The 25,714-nt window shown below is 43.7% G+C and overlaps 1 protein-coding gene across 1 annotated transcript; it reads right to left on the reverse strand.

Annotated features, from left to right (window-relative positions):
• Positions 1-1,470: 1,470 nt before the first annotated feature.
• On the reverse strand, positions 1,471-18,735 carry sh2b2 (SH2B adaptor protein 2). The gene is made up of 9 exons (XM_084065491.1): positions 18,564-18,735; positions 9,949-10,900; positions 7,641-7,742; positions 6,931-7,022; positions 6,380-6,480; positions 5,477-5,638; positions 5,148-5,347; positions 3,437-3,611; positions 1,471-1,819 (listed from the first exon to the last, which is right to left on the reverse strand). Exons 2-9 carry the CDS (start codon positions 10,867-10,869, stop codon positions 1,488-1,490), a joined length of 2,085 nt encoding a protein of 694 aa, XP_083921617.1. The 5' UTR covers positions 10,870-10,900; positions 18,564-18,735; the 3' UTR covers positions 1,471-1,487.
• Positions 18,736-25,714: the final 6,979 nt, after the last annotated feature.

Raw genomic sequence — 25,714 nt, forward strand, 5'->3', positions numbered from 1 at the left:
TTATCTGTTCTAAAATTTCGAATTCAACAGACATTCTAAGAGCAATACTCAACTTCACGTGAGGTAATTGCATTCTGTCCTTTCCAGCATGGCCATGTCGTCTTACTAATATTACTATACTGACTACTGTTCCAGTCCACAGACCTACATTAGTTCACCTGTAGGCAGTACACAATGCTGCCACCTTTCAACAAAGCACTGGTTGACTCGACTTCAGTCTTCGGATCCCTCCGATCAAGGCTGGGTTTGGTATTATTATATTAGGCAATTATTTCACTGTGAACTTCTCTAACAATGAGGGTTCTATAGGTCTATATAATAGGTTATTGATGTGATACATAGAACCAGCACCAGACGGAGGGACCTAGAAAATACTAGTCACAACAACTGAATGACAGGATAAAAAATGAAGTTGCCCTTTAACTTGACACGCTTCATCCTGTCCACTTTTCCATGTTCCATCAATAAAACAGTGTGAACTGAACATTTTGATAATGCAGCAATATGCATGTACAGTATGTGTTAAGCAGAAACAGACAAATAACTGATTTACCTGCATTAATTATTTTTTGGCTGTAATGATTATGCTCCATAATGATGGGCGAACTGAGCTGTGCTCTGTGTGTTTAGATAAGTGTCAACATCCTCTTCCTCCTCCCAATTATTTTCTCATGGCAATAGCCAACAGTCTGTTCAAGTCCAGGGTAATTGACAGGCACTAGGACCTTTAGGCTGTACACTTTAAGAAAAAATATCTTCAAGCTAACACTAACACACCCACTGATCACTGTACTGATGTTAGTGTTCTGACGACTTTGTAGGAACGCCCCTTAGGGACGGCGAGGATATCCGGGAGAGATTCAAAGCAGCTCAACAAACAGTAAGGGGATGCTCCAGGGGGCTCTGAGGGGTGGGGCTGTTTCTTCAGGGTCATTTCAGCTCTTGATCCTCCAGCAGGGCGGTGACAAAGGCTCCGCTCCCAGGGAATCGTGGGTAGGGGTGGACAGGAAGTGGTGTGATGAGGTGAATCAAAGCCATATGTAGAGCTGACTCTCATGTTATCTCTCTTCCTGCTTCTATCCTTCATCTCAGTCCATCTCGTCGTTCTCTCCCACACTAGCCCACTGTTTCTCCTGTCACTCACACACCATATTATGGCCCTTGTTCCCTCACACGCTTGACAGCTGAGACTGAAGGTTGCAAAAGTGCCTTTGGGATTTACTCAATTGAACGTACTGCTAAGAGACTGAGATCAATCCAATGTCCAAGCTCGCCTCGTTGTCATATCTGGAAAAACAACAAATGCCGTAGAATACAAACAAGCAGCCAAAACAGATGAGTGATCCAGTGATTTGGACCAGTTCTGTGGGCAGCAGAGCTTCCGTCCCCTGTCACTTCTATCCCTTATATCGACTACAAATCCCTAACTTTGCCTCTCACCCAATAAGAGCCTTTTGTATAGGCCCTCAGCTGTGCCCTGATTGGCTTTAATAGAACGAGTATTGGTTCTCCACAGCTCGGGTCCTGCGTGTTCCATCAGTGTCATGGTAGTCCTCAGATGCACCACTAGAGGCTTCCAGCAGACGCTCTGAGCTGTTACTCCTGCTCTGCAACCCGCCTCCCCCTCCTCCGCTGCCCGGATCACTGCGAGACAGGGAGGGGAGGGCAGTGGGTGAGGAGGAGGAGCTGGAGGACAGAGTAGCGTCAGGAGGGGGCCCCGCTTGAGGTGCGATCCCCGGGAGGTGAAGGGACGGCTGGACCGGGTCGGTCCGGCAGCCGGCATCCCTGGGTGGGGTGAGGACTTGAGGCACGGTCACATCTGTAATAGATAGATGGAGTTATGTGAAGAAAGATGAATGCAAACCCGAAAAGAAAAATAAGTCCTACTATTACGGGACACAGTGTAATAATAGCATAGCATAGCATAGCAAGAAATTATCCAAACTGTGCTGACCATTCGTCCCAGAGAGCTGGTCGTAAAAAGGTTCTTTATAGAGCAGAATGTAAACACATGGACCTCCTTTATTATCCTTTCTCTTGGTGGGCAATAACACCAACATCACTGCTGCCAAAGACACGCCTGACCAGTGTATCAATAAAGCCTTTTACACAGCCTTTTTTGGTGTGTGCGTGTGTGCGTGTGTGCGTGTGTGTGTGTGTGTGTGTGTGTGTGTGTGTGTGTGTGTGTGTGTGTGTGTGTGTGCATGTGAAGGGCTTGGGGCCTGGAAGAAACAGAGAGCCTCTTTGTGACCACCAGGGTGGGTTTCGGCCAGAGTCTGGGCCTGCATGTAAAGCTTCTGTGGTATAATCGCCCCCTCACTCCCCCTGGCTCTCCTCTCTCCTGCACAGGAGGGCATTCATCCCATGCCAGGAGAGAGCAGGGGACGGGGCAGAGTGTAAGGGTGGGGAGGGGTGGTGGTGAGGTAGATTTGGTGAACACATCCTCAGAACAAATCTCTGCAATATAGGGGTGCAACAGTTAATTGAATCAATTTATTATAAGAAAAAATCGATTTTAATAAAATAATACATTTCCAAAGATCACGTGTTGTGATGTAGTGAGCTATTTTTGCATGACACTATTTTACAACATATAAAATAGGGTGGTTAATTAGACTAATTTATTTAGTCAAATATAAAAAGAAACAGGCCTGGACGGCTGGCGTGGCTCTATGTAGCCTGACAGCGCGTCACGGGTTTGAGTTCCGAGCCCGACGGCCTTTGCTGCATGGCACTCCCCATCTCTCTCCCCATTTCCTGTCAGCCTACTGTCCTGACAATAAAATATATATATAAAAATATATTTTTGCATCGATTCGTGGTTGTTTTAATATATCCACGAATTGATGCAAAAATAATCTGTCTCTTTATATATATTCTTTTTAAAGATTTATTTTCTAAATCTAATCTAAATACAATAAAAAAAACATGCTTGTCGATTATTCAATTAATTGAAAAAGTAATCGATAGAATAATCGCTAAGAAGATAATGGATAGTTGCAGCCCTCGTCCGCAACATCCACATGTTGCTTAGCCACCCTCTAATGACCCAAAGAAGCAGATGTTGAGCTCTGACACGCTTTAGCTACATTTAAATAAGCCACTGACATGTTATGAAACATCAGTCTGTCTGTGAAGCACTTCAATGGAGGGGGCCTACTCTTCTGCTAGACCATGTATGAATTATTTTCATTAAACGATCCAGGATGCTGAATGGCTGAGATCGCATCCTACAGTGACAATATTCACGGCCAAATAGTGCCTTGTTTAAATATTAGTGCGCGTTCAAACATAAACACTGCAACCGATCCCACTCCATGTTGCTAAGTTACAAACTATCATCTATCTATTTAAACCTCTTTAGGGGGGCTTGTCTATGAGCAGACTGAATTCATACCAACTCCGATGTGAGGCCTTTAATGGCGCTGGCATGTACCTGTGCTGGTGCACCGCTGCACTTGTACGTAGGAGCGCAATGTGATGTCAGCGGAGCCCCCAGACTCCAGGGGAATCGGGTGAGCGTGGAAGTGTCTCAGCATGTCTGACACGGTGTGGAACCATAGGTGGTGCACGTGACACTGGCCATTGTCATTCACGGACAGACGCAGGTGCTGGGAACGCAAGGAGGAGATGGTATGTTATTTTAACACAAAGAAAGAGTAGCCACATGGAAAGAAAGACAGAGGATTCACTTATTTATGAAGAGAAGGGATGAAAGGACAGAAAACAGAATTAAGTGAACCACAGACCCAATAAATAAAAACAATACACAAGAATAAAAACGTCTCTCTCTCTCTCTCTCTCTCTCTCTCTCTCTCTCTCTCTCTCTCTCTCTCTCTCTCTCTCTCTCTCTCTCTCTCTCTCTCTCTCTCTCTCTCTCTCTCTCTCTCTCTCTCTCTCTCAAAACAAAACAATGTTTTTCTACAACTACTGGAAGTGATACTGTATTTTAACTGAATAAGTGTTTTTCCTATCATGACTTATGTCTCTTTTTGTTTTCATTTTCTGTTCCTGTTTACTGTGGTTTCTAGAAAGATTGGTCGCTCTTACTCTGACTCTAATTCATCATGTTCATAGAGATACTTGGATGTGTGGTAGCCTATATTTGCCAAATCAATTGTACTATTGTCTGGTCTGGTTACGCTAAACTCCCTTAAGCTTACTAAGGCTCATTTTTACCATTTTATTTTCATGTATATTTTATTTCCAATTCCATCCGGAGGGTGGGGTATATGTGGGGTTGTATCTCTCTCTCTCTCAGTCAGTCAGCCAGGAGCAGGCAGGAGTGAGATTGTATGTTTCTGGTCGGACATCTAACACAACAGAAACCGGTGCCTAACAATGGCGATTTTTTGCGCTTATGTCAAACATTGTCTAACAACACCGATTTGTGTACTATGCACTCTGGCATGACCATATATGGTCATAACCGGTGTCTAACAGCAATTTTTGCTGACTTTCAGACATGCATATAATGCAACTTGAACTTGACTGTAGATAGATAGATAGATACAGACAGACAGACACATACTGTATGTATACATACATACAGTATATAGTACAGTTTTAATGATATAAAGCCCTCTGTCAATGTTCTGTTTGGTTTACTATTTCTGTCAAGTCAAGTAAAACAAATAGACACAAGCAAAGACAGTGGGCAGGGCATGCTGTGCATTATCTGAGCGCTGTCTGGATGTGAGGACAGCAATACAGAATGCCAAAGACTGACACCAGAGGAGCAGTCTGCAGCTCCAACTTCCTCCACATTACTGGCCAGCAGGAAGTGAGGTGGGGGATCGTGTTACACCAGAGGACACATGGCATGACATTACTGCAGCTCTCAAGGGTGTGCTCTGCTCTGGACTGTCCAGAGCCTCACACACAAGACTACTGTCAGCCATATGCAGTATACTAGCTGCAGCCCCAAAGGTCACAAGAACAGCTCTGATTCATTCCCACAGAGCAGCGGGTTTTAGGAGGACAAGAGATTGATCCAAACAGATAGGATGCAATAACATCACACTCTCCCTGACCTTGCCATTTCTGGGAGTTAATTTATTGGAACCAGGTGCAGGGACCCAAGACGATGGTGCTTCTAAGATGATTGGCTTAAATTCTCTTTCTTCTCTGCTGTCTGATAGGCTTACCTTGGCTTTGCCCTGGAAGTTGAAGGTGAGGACATACTCTCCTGGCCGCGTCTCACTTTGGCGAATTACAAACAGCCCGTGGCTCCTGGCTCCGCCCGCTAGCACCAGCTGAGCTGCACGTACGCGAGACAGGGTTCCATGGAACCACGGGTATCCTGTCAGGCTGGCATCCGCATCTGAATCTTTTGCTCCTTCACTACCTAGAAAAAGACACATGCAAACAAAAGGTTTAAAGTGGCCGATCAACAACGTGTATTCTATCTTTTGCTCTGGATGAATCGCTCTTCCTGTCTTTCCTGCTCTTTCTGTATTCATCTGTGTGTGCTTACCTGTGTTGGCGTTGGAGCCCTGCGCCTCTGGAGACTGGAGGAAGCGTTCTAATGGCATGTGGGACGGGTGCTGCGTGAAAGGGGGTTCTCTGCAGCGGACTGAGGGGGCACTGTAGTGTTCTGCTGCTGTACTGCAGGACCTCTCGGAGGTACGATAGGTGCCTAGAAACATAATGTGTTATAAACATTAACACAGCGATTCAAAGAGCAGCGTGTTATGACTAGGGCTTGAAACTGAAAATGAAGAACAGAAACTGGAAATGAACAGAATTCATCCAGGTATGAAAATGAGAACAAGAACATACTTTTTCATTCACATGCAAAAGCTATGTAACGTTTTTTCTGTAAATGTTTTCTCATCATCATCTGTCAGGCACCCTTACCCACTTTAATTTATATCAGGCTGCCGACCTGCCACAGAATAGCCCATCACCGCAGTCGCCAAGGTACCAGTTTTTGAGGTATATATATTATATTATTAAATTACTATAGGGATACTATGCATGTAGTAGACATATACAGGTTTATCTTTATATTTAGCCTATCTGAGATTTGCTACGGTCTACCCATTTTATAGACATTCTAGTGGTGGTGAACTGGAGACATTACTGATCTGTAAGGTTTCAAGACTATCAATAGCTTATAGTGCAGTCAGTCTAATGATGATGAATAACATTAACCAAAATCTATTCCATTCCTAACCTAAGGAATTTTTGACCACTGGCCGGAACACAATGAAAACAAACAAAAATAAATAAAATGAACACCGCCCCCCTCCCCCCCCAAAAACAAAACAAAAAAACGTTTCAGTGGAAAACTGGTTATGACTTGCATGATGGACAGTTTATCTTTGTTCAGGTCAGAAGAAACTTTGTGATCAAAGCATTTGAGTGTCAGTCTTACCCTCCGAGAGCAACTCACAGCTGCAAGAGGCCACCATGTTGCAGTCTTTGGAGGACTGGCCGTGGGGACATGACGCCAGCTCTATGTCGTCGCCACTGTCGCTGCGCGTAAACAAACGTGTCAGTTGGACCGCAAAACGGTATACAAGTGAATGTATGCACACAGGCATGCATGCCAAAAAACACAGCCAAATTTCCTCACACGCAAATCAATACACACCAAAGCCCACAAACATCCACACAAATAATGTTTCTGTTTATGTCCTGAGCTGCACTAACGGATTCCCATAAACTGGGAAACTGAACTTCAAGTGGAAGGTGTGTGTGTGTGTGTGTGTGTGTGTGTGTGTGTGTGTGTGTGTGTGTGTGTGTGTGTGTGTGTGCGTGCGTGCGTGCGTGCGTGCGTGCGTGCGTGCGTGTGTACACAGCGATGTTATTGTGAGAGTAACCTGTCAAAAAACTCTGCTAACTGGATGATTAATGACTGTGTATGCTCCATTCCGCCTTCTCTACGTCTCGAGTCAACAGCAAATATTTATTTGGCGGTTTTACCCGGGGTCTATGCAGTCCTGGATGTCAGCAACCCAAGAGTTTTTCTGCAGTGAGTCAATGGTTTCCAGGATGTACTCTCCCCCGTTCTCCACCTGTGGAGAGAGCCAACAACTCCAGTCACACACCGTGCTCTGTTCAAGAGGGCACACATGAACACTGAACAGAAGAGCTCCGTTCTGAAGCCACACTGTGCTACATCTGTCATAGAGCAGGCGATCGCTTGTGAGTGAGGTCAAATGTTTAATGCCGACCTCTGTATTTCCACTGAATGATACCGTCTGAATACCATCACACACTTAAACAGAGTAGTACTGCCTGAATACCATCACACTCTCAAACAGAGTAGTACTGCCTGAATAACAGTACACACTCAATGGGTAACAGGAGTCTCTCCAGCTCTTTATTAGACAGAAAATGCATTTTCAGGTCGGGATACCAATGCTGAAAATTGCTGATCTACAAGCTCACAACACTTCGCATTGCAACCTGTTGAGAGCTTACAGATATTAGAATACATGTTAATTTGGGGGTCCTTGACATGAAAAGGTTTGAGAATAACTGCCCTATCAAACACCTTTGCGAATGACTTGGAACACCAGATGCGAGCCATGCCTAATCACCCCACATCACTGTCTGACATAATTAATGGCCAATTCATGGCTAAATGGAAGCAAATCACGGAAATTAAGTTCTATTTGCATGCGTCCTACCTTGAGAACAAAGGTGTTGTCTTTGTCGGGCATCTCCAGTGGCATGGTGGTCCGTACCTCCACGATGGCTGACAGGGGGATGCTGACCTTAGGCTTTGATGACTGGGTTAAGCAAACAAATGCAGTTGTTATAAAACACACAATGCTACAGCAAAATAAAAGGGTTGTGGTTCCTGAAATGGTGCCAAATCTCTACATTGCTATTCATCTGGGAATTTGAGGTCACGCAAATACCTTGATTAAACGATTGAAGAGCTTGTTCACCAGGATGTCTGTGTGTACAGTACAGTATATAGCACACTTACTGTAGCATCAACTTTTCTGCAGCCTTTCTGTGTGTGTGTGTGCGTGCGTGCGTGCGTGCGTGCGTGCGTGCGTGCGTGCGTGCGTGCGTGCGTGCGTGCGTGCGTGCGTGCGTGCGTGCGTGCGAGCGAGCGAGCGAGAGAGAGAGAGAGAGAGAGAGAGAGAGAGAGTGAGTGTTGGCTGTCCCTTAGTCCTGCTGCTGTGTCATAATGCAGGGAGCCAGGCCGGTGCAGTGCAGTGTGATCTTGCTGCCACAGAGGGCAGCAGGTAGATTGATGTCCCTGACAGAGACATCCAGTCAGCCAGGAGCAGGCAGGAGTGAGATTGTATGTCTCGGTCTGTCTTTCAGACACTGTTGACTCTCCACTGTTATGATTTTGTCTCTGTCGGGTGGAAAGCTCATGTCCAAAACTGTCACTTTTCAGGATTCAAAATAAATTAAAAAGTGTCAACAGTAGCTGATCTACAAGCTCAAGTTTCGAGCTTGTGGATATGCAACTTTTGATGCTTTTGTGTAACGCTGTAGTATGGTCAAGTAGGGCATTAATGTACGAAAAAACACAAAAAGTAAAAATATGGAGATAAAGAGGTTTCTGCCCAGCAGACAGCAACGATTTGTAAGATATGAATAGGAGTGATGGAGCAAGTTGAAGAGGGTCTGTAGGGCATGCCAGATGTGTATGTGGTTTCCTTCTCAGATGATGATCATGAAGATGATTATTTGCATATTAATAATGCCTTATGCAATTAAGGGTAATTCAGACCACCAGGATTTTTCTCCGCAACATTCTAATGCTTAATTTGTGACATATTTATGACAGAATTGTGCACCGATCTACAAGATCACAATGAGCTTGTAGATCGTAGAATAGAAGTATAAATCGGACTTCGTCTCATCATGAATCTTTGGTCTGAAATAGCTTTACGTAAATCGTCTATCTATGCAATGTTACAGCTAGGCCTGTCACAATAATTACATAATCGCTAGGTCGCAATTATTTGAGATAATCTCAATTATTTTGCATAATCATCATAATTGTCATAATCATAATCAAGTATAAAGTTATTTAATATGTCAGTAATTTCTTTGCATATATAAGTTATCTGTCATATGTGCCCTGTGCAACTTTTGTTTACGAAGCCTAAAAGCCAAACAGAAATAAAAAATCTTTTTTTTTACATATTTGTACTTAAATGTTCCAATGTTCAATGTCAAAAACACATCAAATCGTTAATTCACAATTATTCGAGAGACAATTAATAGTCAAGTAAAATGTCATGATCGTGACAGCCCTAGTTACAACTGCTTCTGACCTCTTAATGTATTTTCAGTGAAGCCTGTGGGTGGGTGTGTCATGGGTGTGATTTCCTCTTTGAGAACGTACAGTACAGTAGCAACCTACACGTCGACGTGGTTGGAAAACATTTCATTTTGCGTAGCGTAACATATTCCCCTCAAGATATCTTGCAGACGTTGTTTTTATGACTCACTTTGTTCAGTTCCTCTGAAAGTAACGGTGGCTGCTACTTTCGTTTTTATCATCACTAAAACCGCTTTGCAAAAGGAATGAAAACTGGACTTGTGACAATGAACAATGGCATAAGACATTAATCATATCAATGTGATCCCTTTGGTCTCTCTGTCAGTGTCTCGGTCTCCCTTTATTCTCATTATGCTAACTCCTGTCCGTGCCCTTACCCACGCTCCCCCCCACCACTCGTGATCAAACGACGGCAGCAGATTCACACACTCTGCTGCACAGCCTCATGGCCATCTTCAGGTCACAGGCAATGATCTGGAAATCCCATAAACGCAAATGTGTGTGCATGTACGTGTGTGTGTGTATGTATGTTCTGCAAAATTCTAAGTGCTCATTTAACTTTGGATTTCTGTATACATCCAGCCTACTCATCAGACTGTCTGTCTGACTGGGGACTGAACGATCCAAGGCCACTTTTGGTGTGTGTTTTTGTGTGGTGTGTGCATGCTTGCATATGTTCGCACCTTAGGTGGAACATAGAACTCCAGCAGAAACCGCTCTCCTCCATCCTCCCTCTTTGTCTTCCGAAGCAGCAGACGACACTTCTGCCACTGTGCGGCGCCCATACAGTTGGTGTCATCAGCCACCATGTACCTCAGAGCACCTTCCCTCTGGATTTCCAGGAGCTCAGCCTTGTGGCCCTGGGACCCCCTGGGGAGACGCAGCTTCTGAGACCACTTCTCAGCCCCCGCCTCACCGCCTGCTCCTCCTCCCGCCACTCCCCCTCCGTTAGCCTTCCTCGCTCCAGGTGGAGCGTCGGGTTCGGGGGAGGCCCGTCGGTGCCAGATCTCCTTCACACCGTCCACCACGCACAGACTCATGTTCCTGAGGGAGAAGCCCTTCTTGAAGCGAGCCTTCGGGTGGCTCACAGACACGTCCTCGGAGCTACGTGACTGGCCGAGGGCAGACACCTTGTGTGGAGGCTGAGGGCCTCGGGACGAGGCGGTGCCACGCCCTCCTCCTTCTATCCCTCCTCCGCCGCTATCCATGCTGTCCAGGGACTCGCTGGAGGCCCCGGCGTCCTTGCGTCGCTGGTATAGGTCGTGGCCGTAGGACAGCGGACAGCCCTGGATGCCCAGGAAAGGAACAATGCTGTACTTGGGCGGCACGCTGGAGCCGTTCACCCCCGGCGAACAGGCCTGGTTCTCTCTGGCCTGGGCCAGTGCCGCTGTGAAACACTCTAGGAAGTGCTGGGCGAAGTGCTGAGAGAAGCTGACGTCGGCGCCGGGCGAGTCGTAGCACGGGTTCTCTGCCAGGAAGCGCTGGAACTTGTGGGCGAAGTCCGCAGCGGAGGCTCGCGCATGGAGCTCGCAGAACTCTCGCCAGTCAGGCAGCGGGCACGAGGAGGAGAGCTCCGGACTGCCAGGCACCACCGCTCCGTTCATCACTGGGCCATGCCAACCCGCCAGGGAGAGGCTGGAGGGAGGGGGAGGTTGATTGTTAGTTTGAATACCAAACAAAGCATAACAAATAATGAGTAGAATGAAAAGAGTAAATCATAACTACAGTACATTAGTTTCTATCTATCTTGACACTGAAACAGACATCCCAATTAGGGTTGCAACTATCGACTGTTTTTATTAGCGATTAGTCGATCTATTACTTTTTGATTAATCAAATAATCGAGAAGTGCATTTTTTATATCAACGAATCGATTAACTATTTTATACTTTATAAAATATAATATTTATACTTTTTTTTATAACAAGTGAAAATAGCAGAAGCTAACTATGTGTCGCATCACAACAAAGCTTTAAATGCCAATAATGACATACCGGAAATCGATCGATCATTAATGGATTATTTTATTAAATTATTAATCATCAAAACAAATTTATAATCAATTTGTTTGATTAACTGTTGCCCCTCTAATCGCAATAGACCATTCTCACTGTGGCCACGTTGACAGGCAACCACAACTGAAGATGATAGCATTAATTGGGTGTGTGTGATTAAGTTCCCACAGATAACTTCATGCTGACAGATGTTGGTACCTTTGACACTTGTGGTTTTTGAACAAGCACTTGGATCAAGTGAATTATTGGATTCTAGACGAGAGCTAAACTAAACTTGGACTTCACACATACAGCTAATTGTGTGATGGTGTCACTTCTGCTTTGCTGTTTTTCTGAATAGCCTACTGAGTGGTGTTGTTTTTTTGCCCATTTGAATAAAGACAACAGTCGTGTTCCTATTCCTCCTCCTCTCACGCGAACCCACTCATCCTTCCATTTGTCTATTCCCCTGTGTGTGTATGACTCAGTGCTCTGTGCTGCCTCCCTCTCTGGGCCAAGCGGTGCCAAACCACATCACATCGCTGATAAAACTCTCTCCCTCTCCCTCTCTCTCTTTTCTGTTTGTCTGTCTGTCTTGCTGCCTCTCTCTGGACTGTGGTGTGGAGCCAACATCTTACACAAACTACTATCTAAATCATACAACCAACCACAATGTCAACACCACCATCCAAGCACAGTTTTCATTCACTATTGCTCTGCCTTTAGCACTCCAGTGATTACAGATATCTGCGGTAGTCAAAATAACAAATAACATTTGTTTTATTATTGTTTTGTGTGGCAGCTGGTGTGGAGACTGCCGTCACTCATTAAGCTGTGAAAGCTTATTGTCAAAGCCACCAGCTTCTCTCAGATCGATCAGGATATGTGCTCATTGTCGCCTTTTGAAATACTTTGAAATGATTTTCAGCCACAAACCCATCACAGAACCATAAATATTTACAAAGCCATGCAAATGTTCTGAAGCATTACAGTGGATTGCAAATGTTTTCACTTCCTAGTGAAGCCACATCCAACACAGTCAAAACAAGGTTTCTCTCTCTTCCTTTCTGTCTCGCTCCCTTCATCATCTCCCCCCTGGTGTTAAGAGAACCCAAAGATCTAAATCAAATGAGATGCCAAGACAGGGAGACAAGACAAAGATGTGATATACCCAGAAGTCACAGCTGTTTGAAGGATCATCTGTCACTTAATCTCAGGATAGATGCCTTCTTTGGTTGAATATACACACACACGCACACACGCACGCACACTCACACACACACACACACACACACACACACACACACACACACACACACACACACACACACACACACACACACACACACACACACACACACACACACACACACACACACACACACACACACACACACACACACACACAGACAGACAGACAGACAGACAGGTGTGAGGGCCGCATAGCGGCCTGAACTCTAGTATATATATACTTCCTCCGAGATTTACAAAAGAACATCAGATGAATGTGGAGTTGAAAAGGAGGTCTGAAGCAGGTAAAATATTAACAGATATCACTTCTTTATCTGCCGAGACGTCCCAAAGGATGTGGAGCTGGGATCCAAAGTGTCAATATTACGGTGATTTTAGCTGTGTCAACTATAGCTCTATCTGCTGATGCACCATGCAGTTGGTTTATTTCCCTCTATGGGGATCGGGGTTGGCTGAGCACCGTGGGTCCATTAACACTCAGGATTTCGCTGTGTAAGGTGAATAAGTTAACATCGTGTTGTTTTCCCTCATGTTCACTCCTGGCTGAGTCATAGTCCGATGGAGCCTGAGATGGAGTCTCTTTCATAAGCTATCATCAGAGAACAGAAATACGCCTCATTAAAGTTTCAGCAACGGGCAGCCACGGCGGCACAGAGAAAGCCCTGCCTGGAAGGTTGGATTTGTGAATGGGTTTTCCTGCCCCCACAGACACTCTGAAGGAGATCCATTCCCACTGAGTGCCAGCAGGAACCTGTTTGCATGAACCATTTTTCAACAACGTTGCTGGAAAAGTAAATGTTGGCTGCTTGGAACAGCTCCCCATGCAAAATACATGTGTTAATAAATAAAACCGTGTCTCATTCAGGCATCCATACAATACATATGTTCATTCATTCAACCAACCGACCATCTGTTAATTTATTCACACCATATTCAGTTTTATCATTAAGTTGAAGTGGTAATCACTATTAGCTTGCTTCCCATGCGTGAGTAAGTGTGCTGCGAGGCAGTCAATACCCTTTTAGCTATTTAAAAACCTGCTCTGGAGCCATCTTTCCACACATTCAGCAGAAAAAAAACAACATGCAACGAGATGCATTTCTCGAGCTACTGCCCTTCCGCTAAGAAGAGGATGTGCCTTTCTCAAGGATACTGGAGTGACTGTACACAACCGCCTGCACACACACGCACGCGCACACACACAAACACTCAGACTCAGACGCACGCACAAAGTCAGCATGAAACACAAGCCATGAGAAGTGGACAGGATTGGGTATTTTATTTTTTGGAGCTCAGTACACTGCAGCCTCTTCTGCACTGTGACTCAGGACAGAGGGGATCGCCAGACATAATGGCAATGATATTATAAGGGAGAACGAGGATATGTGTGTATGGGGGAATGTATAGGAAGAGCAGGCTTGTGAAAGAAAGGAACAAAGACTGAGGAGGGGAATCGTGATACAGTAAGAGGGGATAGAGAGGGTTGTGTTTTTGCTCCCTGGACCAGCTGCTAAAACAATCACTGTGTGTGTCTGTGTGTCTGTGTCTGTGTGTGTGTGTGTGTGTGTGTGTGTGTGTGTGTGTGTGTGTGTGTGTGTGTGTGTGTGTGTGTGTGTGTGTGTGTGTGTGTGTGTGTGTGTGTGTGTGTGGGTGTGGAGGTACTAAAAGGGATGTATACAGGAGGGGAGATACACTCCAGTAGGCCTACCATGGGGGTGGGGGCACCCAACAGATCCGCAAATATCCACATCCCCCTGTGTCTCCTTACGTTCACCTAAGGAAAAGGACGATGGGGTAATGCTGCAGACAAAGCCTCTGATGGTAGGCTACGTTCTGACTGACACTCCTCATCCCAGAACACTGTTACACAAAGAAAAGAAAAACGGGTCTATCCGACAATCAGATGATTTTCGAAAAAAGTATAATGTAGGCTTTATTCCCCTTTCTTATTTCCCCTTTCATTATCTGTTGTAAAAATCTACCACAAGTCCCCCCCCCCCCTTACCCAGGGGATCAGGGCTGATATCTCTGTCAGATGGCTGGGAGATCTGTCTGTAACAGTAAACTGACCGGAGATGAGAGGAAAGAGACATTATGTGTATAGGGAGAACCTATCAACTGCAGCCTGTAAAACACATTGTACAAGACCCACTCCTTGCGTACTTTATACAGTCCTCTTAGGGATAAATTATACTTTGTCACATGACAACAGTGACATGTTTTCAACTATAAAGACTTCTTCAGTTGGAAATGCAGAACTTTTGTCACACCACGGTTGTGGGATTGTCCTTTAGAGGATTGGACAGTAGAAGCTGGCCAGTATTTATGGATGATTATCTCTCTATATGGTACCAATGAAATAATGATATTGTAGCCACGACTTGAGTGTAGGTGCAATCAGATCTTCAGAGCTTTATCTTTGCTACTTATCTTATGTTGGTGTATATGCTATGCTCCTTGACATAGACTTTGGGTCACGCATGCACGCACGCGCACACACACTTACACTCAAACATATGTACTGTATGTACAACAGTACATACACACACATTGTTGCTGTGAGGCATTCCATGCCTCTGTGATTGGCTAATGAGAATGATTGGCGATGTTATGCTCCCACCCTAGGGAGTTTAGGGCCAGCCATGCTTTCTAAGATTAGCCTGTTCCAGGCATGTGTACAGCTGCACACTCAGTACAGTACAACACAGTACAGTGCATATTACACAGTCTTTAAAAACGTAAGTTAGAATCCAACAATGTAATAAGTTTTCACACGATTCAAATCGTTTCAGTGGTTTAAGGACATTAAATGACACTAAAAGCATTGACTCTGCAACACAGCCCTGCTATCGGAAGAAGCAAAGATAATGATCTACTCTTGCATTAATGATGGCAATTACGAGTGGAATGCTTGCATGTACACACACACAAACACCCACACACACTCTAATTTGTGCATATGCTTCACACATGTTCAGGCATTACCACACAATATATACCACGGCATAATTAAAACATTATTTGTGCCATGGACAAGATCAGGACTGTAAAGAACAACCAATTTGTTCAAAACTACTCCATAGTTAAGCTTTGCTGTCAAATATGATCCACATTAGTATAAAAATAGCGTTTTACACACTGATATAAAGGCCATTTAAGAACCTTGCTTGAGAAAGCATTTCAATCCTTAGATTGGGTGGCATAGTAATAGTAACACGATTACCACCATGAAACGTTTGTTGGGTCTGTTGGGTCTGTAGGTGCACTGAACTATGACAGAGGGGACCAGAATGACTGACTCACCTATGCCTTTTCATTTGGAGAGAGAGAGAGAGAGAGAGAGAGAGAGAGAGAGAGAGAGAGAGAGAGAGAGAGAGAGAGAGAGAAACTGATGGAAGAAGCAGCAGCTGTGAGGACAAGAGGAGATATCTGGAGAACATAAAAGACTCACAGCAGAATGACGAATGACGAACAAGGAATAAGAGGTGAAAGAAACAGGGATCATGGGGTCAGAAATAGTAGAGCACCCCCTCCTTCTCCTCCCTCACCTGCAAAGACATATACTGACCTTTGACTTGACCACTGACAACCTCGTCTCCACTGTCTTTCCTCAACAACAGACAATGCTCTTTGATCCACTTCCAACTGTGATCATAAATGGTCAAAATGAACATACAGTAGATAACGATAGATCAGTGAAAGGTGCCCAGCACAAACCTGACAGTAGGAGATGGATACAAGACAAGAGGACACACTCAAGAGAACTGAGTCACTAACTGGTGAACTATGGCTGCCTGTGTAGAGACAGACAGATGCCAGCAGTGATAGGAAGCCAGACATGATGAAAATGGGCATTCCTGAATCCTGACGACTCTACCCCTCGACCATGAGTCATTATTTTGAACCCATACAAAAGCAAGCACGCAACACACACACACACACACACACACACACACACACACACACACACACACACACACACACACACACACACACACACACACACACACACACACACACACACACACACACACACAGGCACCTGAGTACAATGATAGATGCTACATCTAGCCACCTGCCTCTTAGGCTTAGCCAGTTATTTATGTAGGTCTAGATCTTATTAAATGCATATTTAAAACACACTATATCTACTCGCTCAGGCAAGCAGCGGTAATGTAAATATTGAGCAAGGTTAGGCTTCCATATGGCTGCCAGTGATAAAGGATGAAGCGCGTGGGAGATGCACATTCCACGACTCAGTTCCATTTCCTGTCTCTCTTACCCACTAGGTCTAATTAATTTTACAGATGACCATGGATAAGCTACTGTGTCAAATACAAAAAAGAGGCCCCCTGAAAATAGAGCAACGAAATTGATGGTTTGTGATGACCTCGATTAGTGATGAATGTCAATATCCTACAGTAGGTTAGCCTAGACTCTAGGCCCTAGAAGAGAGTTAGCCAACATTGAAGACTTTACTCTTTATTCAAACTGTTCTTTGTTAATATAAAACTGAAATCTATGCAGTTTAATACATAGATAATGGCACCCATCAACATTGTGTTCTACATATAGGGTTCTACATCGGGCAATTGACAGCAGACCTATCAGCAGGTCTGTTAGGTATATTGGGGCCCAAATACGTTTACAGCCGACATATATTTTCGAGATAAAGTCAATAACATGTCTAGGTCTACGTAGGCTACAGGGTAGGCCTGTGGGCCCACCCAGGAAGACTATCTAACAGTATGAACATTGTATGAATTCATGAATGGGAAACAGCAGCAGCCTCCCATGGTGAATGGCGCTCTGTGCTCCTCTCTCTCTCTCTCTCTCTGCTGCTGCGGCCAAGAGAATGGATCCAGCTAGATGATGAAATGAATGAGGCCGCTTTTAAAGGACCAGCCCCGCAAACTAAAGCAACGAACGACACACGAATGACCCCCGAAACGACACGTAAACATAGCGCAGGCTACTTTCTGCGACATCATATGTCCTGGTGTATATACTGACCACCAGACTTAAACCCCTCAAGACTATTAAATGGATTATCGGAAAAGCCCCTTATTACCGCGACCCCCAATCCTAGCAGGCGTAGCTTCACAAGAGCATCTTTCAGCGCACGCAACCAACCCGTCTCTTCCCTGCCTTCAACGCTCATCCTAACAACAGGCCTATAATACGATGATCCAGTTATAGGCTGATGATGATTTGAATGTTCTAACAATATCGTAGTCCTTTTTTATGCCCATAATATATTCTTAATCGAGCCGAAGAGTCAATCGGGATGGAAACCAACACACACACACACACACACACACACACACACACACACACACACACACACACACACACACACACACACACACACACACACACACACACACACACACACACACACACACACACACACACACACACACACACACACACACACACACACACACACACACACACACACACACACACACACACACACACACACACACACACACACACCAGCTTGGTAACCGGAAGACTCGTCCTAAAACACGCTCGCCCCCATTTTTTTTCGCCAACCAGTGGTTCTTGTATTCTTAATTCGTTTTTTTTTTTTTTTTTACTGAGGATAAGGTTAGAAAAATAATTTGAGTGTTAGGCATAGTTTTACAGAGGTTACATGTAGGAATAGGGTTAGGTGTTGCCACCGTTTTACTGAGGTTACGTTGAGGAGTAAGGTTAGGTTTTAGGCATAGTTTTGCTGAGGTTACGTTTAGCAATACCAGGTGATTGGTGAATACCGCCGGATTTGCTTCAGGGTGACAGTGTTTTGGGGCGAGCGTTTTGGTATTCACCAGCTTTCCTTCAGCACCAACCTGGAGGCTGCGAACGAGGCAAGGCTCATTATCCCTACCTTAAAATCACGATGCTGGTGTGTTTACCAGCATCGTGATATAAGGTTCATAGATAGTACCAACTCGACTTGCTTGTAAATAAGTGTGAAAAACACAGGCATATAGTTCAGTGTAGGCTACTAATACACACCAAAACAATGAAGAAATAAAATGCCTCACCTCACTACAGGATTCCTTGTTGCATGACGATGATGATGATGTCGGTGAGACGAGACGACTGGCTTTGCTTTTGATTCACTGGCTATTCAAGATAACGAGCAGTGTTTATTCCAATGTGTCATTTCTTGTCATCCAGATGGTTATGGTTGCTGCTGCTCTGACTCCATCTCTCTGCTCGACGCACTGACTGACTGTGCTGGTGCTGCTGCACTGTTGGCTTGGCTGTGTGTGTGTGTGCTTCCACCAACACTTCCTCTTCAATGGGGGGCGGCGCGGCCGTGTGTGTGTGTGTGTGTGTGTGTGTGTGTGTGTGTGTGTGTGTGGGGGGGGGGGGGGTACTGTACTTAAGTACAATTTTGAGGTATTATCTTTTTTTTTTTCTTTACTGGAGTATTTCCAATTTTCCAATTACTTCTGCTCCACTACATCTCATAGGCAAATATTGTACTTTTACTCTGATACAATTATTAACATTTTTTTTGTGTTACTAGTTACTTTGCAGATATAAGTTATATTATATAAAACATACATTAACCACTTCAACCCTATTTTATAGACTATTTGAAAACAGCCATCTACAAGCTCACATGGAACTAGTCCAGAGCTTGTAGATCTGCTATTTTCAAACATTTTAGTGAATACTTTTGCACTTTTACTCAAGTAACATTTTTACTTGTAGCAGAGTATTTTTATATTGTGGTATTGCTACTTTTGCCAAGCAAAATATCTGAGTACTTCTTCCACCACTGGGCACGTGCATGTGTGCGTGTGTGACAGTGCGTGCATGTGTGTGTGTGTGTGTGTGTGTGTGTGTGTGTGTGTGTGTGTGTGTGTGTGTGTGTGTGTGTGTGTGTGTGTGTGTGTGTGCACGTGCGTGCGTGCGTGCGTGTGTTTGATCTATTTAACAGCCACCGCCGATTGCTCTTAAAGGAGCCGCTCCGTTAGTATGACGGATGCGACGGCGCGTGGGCTTGTATCTGTTCATTTTGGCAAGCGACAGCACTCTCGCGCGATGTTGTAAGTGCTTTTGTTGCCACACTTGCTACCTCAGATGAGCAACAGTAGCCTACTTGATATAGTGTTAATAAACATAACTTGGACAGAGGTGTTGTCAGGTTGTCACTCACAGACAGTATTAGCATGGTGTGTGTGCGTGTGCGTGTGCGTGTGCGTGTGCGTGTGCGTGTGTGTGTGTGTGTGTGTGTGTGAGTGAGAGAGAGAGAGAGAGAGAGAGGGGGTTATGGTTGATTTACTAAACAACATAGGCCTTTTAATTGTTTTAATGGTCCAGATTGTCCAGAAGGAATTTTAGGGTTAAAGCCAGACAACATTTGGTAATAACTAATCATGTAAATACAAAACAGTATAGCCTATATGTCTTACAATTACATCACTCAGGGACATGGTTACAAACACACCAAACACAAACACTGACTCAGTGACTCAACACACTCACAGGGCCTTCATACATATATACATTCATGTGGAGGCGGCAGCTGCATGGTCACTACAGTAACATCATTGACTGACTTCTGAATGAACTAGCAAGATTCCTCCTCTTGTGTTCTCATAATAATTGTTCTTTCAGAACATCCCCTGAAAATTACTCACTGGGGGCTTGCTGGAGGAGGGATCTGGCTCGCTGAACAGAAAATCTTTCTCCCAGACGCACGCACGCACGCACGCACGCACGCGCACGCACACACACACACACACACACACACACACACACACACACACACACACACACACACACACACACACACACACACACACACACACACACACACACACACACACACACACACACACACACACACACACACACACACACACACACACACACACACACACACACACACAGATGTGTTGGGGGTATTGTTAAGCAAACAAGAAGTGTGATTGGTTCAGTGACCTCTGTAAAGGTCTAATTACTCAGAGTGGTACAGCACAAGGGAGACCCCACCATCCATATTCTTCATAGCTATTTCAATACTATAAGTGTGTTATTGTGTGTGTGAATGAATGAGTTGTGTTATTGTCTATGGTGATTGATTCAATTTTGATAGGACTAACACTATAGACATGAGATTTAAAAAAAAATAATCTATTGATTGAGTTTGCATATAAGACATTCTTCTTAAACCCAACCTACCCTGCCCACTATTTAACCCATATCATATATCTACCATTTCCACCCTTGCATTGTCTTGGGTACAATGCAAAGAAGTGTAATTGCTGTATTTTGGGTCTGTAATATCATATGTTTGTTTACGTTAGTAACATTTGTAAACATTGGACTAAATCAGACCTAGGCTATATTTAGTTTTATGACCGGGCAAAGCATTTCAAAATAGCATAGCAATAATTTCCATTTATAAATCAGATCTTTAAGAAGGTATGTGAATTTAAGCTTCATTCATATGTTTGAAACAATCGTGCATTGGGCCTTTAAGACATTAAAGTTCTCGGATCTAATGATAGGCATTAATAAGGTTATGATTTCTACAGAAAGATCTGTTATTTTAAACTGCATAGGATTGTGCAGGGAGTGATTAGAAAGACACAATTACATGGTTACGCACATGTTGTTTATCATTGCTTAACAAGCTTTCTAGTGTAGCACGTGTTGTTTATCATTGCTTAACAAGCTTTCTAGTGTAGCTCTGTGATGTTTACGGTTTGGTGACACACTAAACTAATCTACTAAACTAATTCTTCTCTAATCTTCTCTGAGAGGATTGTCTCTGGTTGTATCTCTTCATGGTGGGGTGAAAGACTAAATATACCTGTTAAGAGTTAGGACAGGTGGTGTAAGGTGAGATGGAGACAAGCTGCTCTGGAAAGTAGGAACATAACATAACATAAGAGCATGTCAGTCTGACCCCAGTCTGACCCCTGTCCTAACATAACATAAGAGCGTCCAGACTGTCCACTATTGAGCTTTGCAGGGGCAGCCAGAGAGACAGACTCAATTGTCACAGACCTTTCTCCAATGATTAGTTTACTACATTCATAACCAGTCAATGATTAAAGTAAAGAAAGATGGGATTGGTAAAGACATTTTTTTAGACACACTGTATCTGACTGGAACATTGCCAGAAACGTCCTTGAGCAAGGCACTGAGCTGCCTACTCTGGGGGAGTTTATCAGTGGTCGACAGCATAAGTCCCTTCAGCAAAACGCCCCTCAACCATAAAACTTTCTTGATAAATGACAGTTTCCTTGGCCAATCGCTTGGTCTATTGTTAACATTGTGATTTCTGTAAAGATACATATCATCGAATGGATATATAGGCTGTTGAGCGATGCAGGTAGAATTTCATTTCAAACAAAAAAACACATTTTAAACAAAACCAGTTACTCCTTGAGAAGAAACTACATTGAGAAGAAAAATAGCAATCCTGAAAGCAGAAAATGGCTGCTATGGTTGAGCTGACGGAACAAATTTCAGGAAAGTAGCCTACTTGGACCTGGAGGGACATTCAAAGAGTCTGAATCTTATAATCGCTGGGGAGAAAGAGGGGAAAGAACATGGGCAGAAAACCATGGAAGGTAGTGCTACATCTAGATGATAATCCGGTGATAGACAGAGCCCAAAGAGCTTTCCAGAGATGCCCGGGGGATAATGAGCCACCGTCACATTTGGTTCTGAATGTACATTATTGCTATGCTGTTGTGGAAATACTGGATAAGGTGGCATCCAACAGGAATCTAACAATTCAAGGACAGTAGATCCAAATCTTCAGAGATTTGTAAATGAAGCAGTAGGCCGACATGGATTCAACATGGGTCACCATACTGTATCTCTGGACTGTCACATATAAAATAATGTCTAAAGTAGTGTCTAAAGTCATCCGTTTAGTTTATTTTTTTATGTTGAGGCACTTTTGCCATTTGTCACTGAGGATAACGATGATGATGATGAGGATGATGATGACGACGACTAACTGACACGTTCAAGAATATTGTTCTATTAAGACCTGCAATAGAGCTGGGGCCAGTTAATGTAAAAAAAAAAAAAAAGGCCTGTGCTGGGCGAGGGCTCCCTGTCTCTCTTTCTGTTCAGAGACCTCCGCTTCGTATTGATCCTCAGACACTTCCTGCCGGAAGGATGAATCAACAAGAGCCTCGAGGGGGATGGGAGCCACTCCAAACTCCTGTTCACCAACTCCACATACAGCAAAATCCTGAGTGTTAATTTAACTCAGAGTGTAAAAAATGGACCCTTACAGTGTGCAGTCTCTTCCCCTTTGTGCTGCACTAATTCACTTTATCCTCCATCCACTAATAAGCCATCACACTCACTATTTCACTTTTTCTCACCATCCAGGTTCAGTTAATAAAAGGTTGAAATTCTTTCAACTACAAAATGAATACAATAAATAACAATCTGCTTCTTTAGAGACGCAGCTACTCCAACTTCAATTCCAAAAGCATAACAATCCGCACAAAAGATTAGGTTATAGAGTCTTAGGCGGTGGGCGTCATTGATCAGAACTTGAGATTTGCGCCACATATAGACTGTAGCGGTGAGAGAGCAGTGGGCGGAGGGATGAAACGGAGACGGAGAGAGGGTGGCTTTTGAGTTGATTTCCTGTGAAAGCGTCTAAAGTGGTTGAAATTGAGATTAGTCTCCTGGGGGTTGTTTTGAGGATGTTTGAGGATCAATGTGTCAGCAGGAAAGGAAAGTGTCATGCAACTAAGTTAACCTTTAATAAGCCCAACACCTCACTGTATCCTGACCAGTACATCACTATATTGTCTACACGGCAGACAGTCCCAGCCACTGTGTTCTACATGCGCTAGATGTAACCCCAATAACTTATTATAGTGTATAAAGCAGGAGAACAGCTAGAAGATGGTTTCCACCGAGAGAACAGAAGATCACAAGACTAAGTCCAAAAGATTCTTAGTGTCCTCCTCTATTCTTGTGGATTGAAGACTGCTGTTTTCAGGGCCTGTGGGAAGCAACCTAAGAGAAGAGATGTTTTGACAATTTGTAGAAGATCTGAGGCCATGCAATTGGAAACATTTGTGAAATATATATCATTTACTGTATACTGTTGGCACAATATGATGAAGGTAGCAGGAGGAGTATTTCAGATGTTGTATGATGTCCTATATAGTTTTCATGATCGATCAGATTAAATTGCGTCATGGTATTTGAATTAGTTTAAGTTGGACACACACATATCATGCACCCAAGTGCTTGTCTAGTGTTTTGCTTTTGTATTTTTGTATTCCTACATGTCTATAGTTTATATTTTGTTTTGATAACTCTTCCAATTTCGTAGCTTAATGACAGTTATCACTCTTTAAACAAACTTACTCTCATATGAAACCATGATGTGTGTGAATCATTTATATGACTTCTAGACAATACTCTTTGGAAATCAATGGTCTTATAAACAGTTGACCCCAAGGTAATTTTACCAGTAGAATACATTTCTGCTGAGGACATTTTGGTATTGTGCATATTTAATTATATAATTTGCATAATTTAACACATGTGGAAATAATTTCATGATATCACCTGGGAAAATAATAGTGGAGATACATTTGTGACCTACTGGCAATGTGCACAAGTAATTTGGTGCTGAACAAACTGCTACAAGCTGTAGTTGTAATAGCTGGGAGGGAATATGTCAAAACTCATAAAGATTGTCTCTTAGTGACAAGCTTTTTATTTTTGGCATGGTGTTAGGTGTGGGTGTAAGGTTTTCAAAAACCCTGCTTACAAGTTGGGCTTGCCCACTAGTGGCTGGTATGCAGAAACTCCTATATTAAATGGCGCAGTATATGGTTGAACCCCCCATAAATTCATACATAAGGTTTTTTCATTGAATTCTGTTACTATTGGGCATACTAAATAAGCATACATAAATCTAGGAAAATGTAACTTCCGTTAAGGCGTCATTTTCAAGATGGTGTCCATGATGGCTGCCAGGAGCTTAAAATGACTATCTCAATTACTACTCAACCAATAAAGGGGGAGCATATAAGTAAGCATGAATCTATTACTTAGTTAAATTACTTGAATAATCCCAATGGGGTTGTAAAGTAATCCAGTAAGTAATAGCTCATTATAGACACTTGTGTTATGCAGTCACTATTCATCGTCATACTCTGACTCCTCTGGAATACTTTTTGTAAGTGGAATTGAGACATTCCTCAAGTTCACACAGTCCACATACAGTAGTACATGGTTGTCCATAATCTTCTACAAGAGTAGAGGCGTCATATAGGCAGTGGAGCTGTTACAATGAATGACCTTAAAAAATGAATGCTTCTGGAGCAGCATTCAGTATAATAAGTGGGACAAATTGATCATCCTTCAGGTTGTGCCCCTAGTTCATGGCATCCATAACCTCTTTTTTTCCCATCCAAACCATGTATATGATTGACCAGTATGCTCTACGACAGTGAGGTTTGGTGGCAGATTCAATGAGGGTAGATGTTCAGGCGCTACAAGTGATGAAGCTGAGACAATTTAGATTGCATTGTTGTGAGGGAATCTGCGCACTTTCCACCAAACAGGACAGCAATTACTTGGCACCCAATGTCATCAATCAACTCTGTGATCTGATTTGGGACAGTGACTGCGTTGGCACAAGGGAAAGGGAAAGGGGAAGACCTGGTTAATTCCGCAGGGAAAATTCAGATTTCAGCTTCACCCAGCCGATGGTTACTGGCACTGGTTCAGGGGAGCAGTTAGGTGTGAAGTGTCATGCTTGCTTATGGATACCTCGACACATACTATAGGTGGGGCCAGGAATTAAACCTGGGACCTTCAGTTTCCCAGGGCAGGCGCCCTCTCTACCCATTCAGCTATGACCACCCACTAGACCAAAGGCATATAGAAAGAAAAGCAGTCTTTTTGCAAACACCAAAAATCTGAGAAGTCGTGTCACAACCAGTCACCGTATGAATATCCACTGAGAACACATTATGTCTGAGGATTTCTTTTAAATGGTCGATGTCATACACTTGACTGCTATCAGCTGGTCTTTTGGCACAACTTCTCTTAATTTCTCTACCTGTCTGTGGACTGTGTCAACTTGAGGAATGTGATGATTCCACAATAGTTTCTTCCAGAGGAGTGATGATAAATAGTGACTGCATAACACAAGCGCTTACTGTATAATGGG

The sequence above is a fragment of the Gymnoscopelus microlampas genome, assembly GCF_963454915.1.
Source record: "Gymnoscopelus microlampas genome assembly, chromosome: 8".
NCBI classification, from domain to species: domain Eukaryota; kingdom Metazoa; phylum Chordata; class Actinopteri; order Myctophiformes; family Myctophidae; genus Gymnoscopelus; species Gymnoscopelus microlampas.

Bases quoted from the DNA above. Each gene is read 5' to 3' on its own strand.
- sh2b2 (XM_084065491.1), bottom strand. From the start codon at position 10,869: ATGAACGGAGCGGTGGTGCCTGGCAGTCCGGAGCTCTCCTCCTCGTGC. The intron at 5,348-5,476 runs GTAAGCACACAC...GTCTTTTTCTAG, and splicing joins GGGCTCCAACGCCAACACAG to GTAGTGAAGGAGCAAAAGAT. The intron at 3,612-5,147 runs GTAAGCCTATCA...TTGCGTTCCCAG, and splicing joins ACTTCCAGGGCAAAGCCAAG to CACCTGCGTCTGTCCGTGAA.